The 1,641-nt window shown below is 71.5% G+C and overlaps 1 protein-coding gene across 1 annotated transcript in view; it reads right to left on the reverse strand.

Moving 5' to 3' along the window:
- The window catches only part of LOC119591172, a 4,199-nt gene that overhangs the window by 1,787 nt on the left and 771 nt on the right, over positions 1-1,641 (reverse strand). Inside the window, exon 2 of the mRNA XM_037939880.1 lies at positions 23-1,641. Within this exon, the coding sequence (XP_037795808.1) occupies positions 23-1,641 (1,619 nt within the window). The remainder of the gene's footprint in view (positions 1-22) is intronic.

Genomic DNA, 1,641 nt, shown 5'->3' on the forward strand with positions numbered 1-1,641 from the left:
GCAGCGTGGGGCCCGGGCGAGCCCTGTGGGGTGTGCTTGGGGGGCGCGGAGAGGCCGGGCAGGTCCAGCAATGGGTGAGGGCGCCGGGTGCTCCTCCGAGAGGGACCGCACCGGCAGGCTGGGGCGCGCCACCTCGCCGCCCTCCTCCATGGACGACGACTCGTGCAGCTCGTAGCGCGCGTGCGTGCGCATGTGGCGCGTGATCATGTCGCGGCGGCAGGCGGCGTACGGACACTGCGGACACTTGTAGGGCTTCTCGCCCGTGTGCGTCCGCTGGTGCGTCGAGAGGTGGTCCGAGCGCGAGAACACCTGTCCGCACACGCGGCAGGTGTACGGCTTGTGGCCGGTGTGCAGCCGCATGTGGCGCGTGAGCATGTCGGAGCGCGCGAACGAGCGCTTGCACACGTCGCACATGTACGTCTTGCTGGTGCTGTCCACCTGCTTGCTCTTGTGCCGCGACGCCATGTGCTTGGCCAGGCGGTCGTGCAGCGAGAACATCTGGCCGCAGACGGGGCACACGAAGGCCACGTCCGCCCCCGGGGGCATCTCCTCCACCACGGGGGATACCTCCAGGTGGTAGCGGAGGGCCACGCTGTCCTTGGTGCTATAGGACGCCACGTCGCCCTTGACCACGGGCACCGGCAGGGACGAAGCCGAGGTCTGGCGGTGGTCGGGCGCCCCGGGGGACCTGGGGGGAGGGGTGATGTCCTTCGGTGCCGCCAGGTGCGGCGAGTGCGGCGACGACAGGGGCACAGAGCCCGGCAAGACTAGACTATCCGTGCTGGAGGAGCTGCCCGTCTTCACGCTCCCGGCCGTCTTCACGGACAGGTCGAGCGGCGAGTCCTGCGGCGTGGAGTTGTCGGACTCGAGGGAGCCGCCCTTGCGGGGCAGGTAGAGCGGCTGCGGGATGGGGCGGCCGTGGCGCAGGACGGAGCCGCGCGTGGCGGAGGTCTGCTGCTCGCCCGAGGGCCCCGCCGACGTCGGGCCGGCGCTGCTGGCGGGCACCTCGCTGGAGCGCGCCTTCTGGTCGAACCACAGCTGCAGGTCCGAGTCCGAGTGCGAGCGGCGCCGGTACAGGTCGGGCAGGTAGACGGTGGGCGGGAAATAGTGCTCGACGTTGTGTCCTGGGGAGGGCGAGATGGGCGTGTGCGGGGAGGAGGGCGTGAGCGGTGAGATGGGCGAGTGCGGGACGCCCGCGGGGCCCAGGCGGTGCGGGTCTCGTGCAGACAGGGCGCAGTGCTGGCAGGTGCAGGGCTGGTAGTGGCCGCCGGGGTCGGAGGCGTCGCTGCGCACGACGCTCAGCTTGGGCAGGATCCCGCGGATGACGGAGCCGACGCCGGGCGGGTCGCCGGACGCCAGCGACGACGCCGTGCACGACGACTTCGAGTCCAGGTCCAGGTCCTCCTCGTCGATACTGGGGTCCTTGATCCTGAGGGGGCTGAAGGACAGCTTGGGCGAGTCGGAGTTGACCCTGGCGAGGGCGGGCGAGTCCCTGGCGTGTGGACTGTGCGACGGGAGGCCGGGCGAGAACACCTCCTCGTCCTCCTCGCTGATGGCGCGGCAGAGGTACCGCTCGCGGTCCAAGGAGTCGAACCGGAACACGTCGCTCTGGACGGCGCGGGGCGAGCGCGCGGTGCCGGC

Source organism: Penaeus monodon, chromosome 28, assembly GCF_015228065.2.
Source record: "Penaeus monodon isolate SGIC_2016 chromosome 28, NSTDA_Pmon_1, whole genome shotgun sequence".
In the NCBI taxonomy this organism is placed as follows: Eukaryota; Metazoa; Arthropoda; class Malacostraca; order Decapoda; family Penaeidae; genus Penaeus; species Penaeus monodon.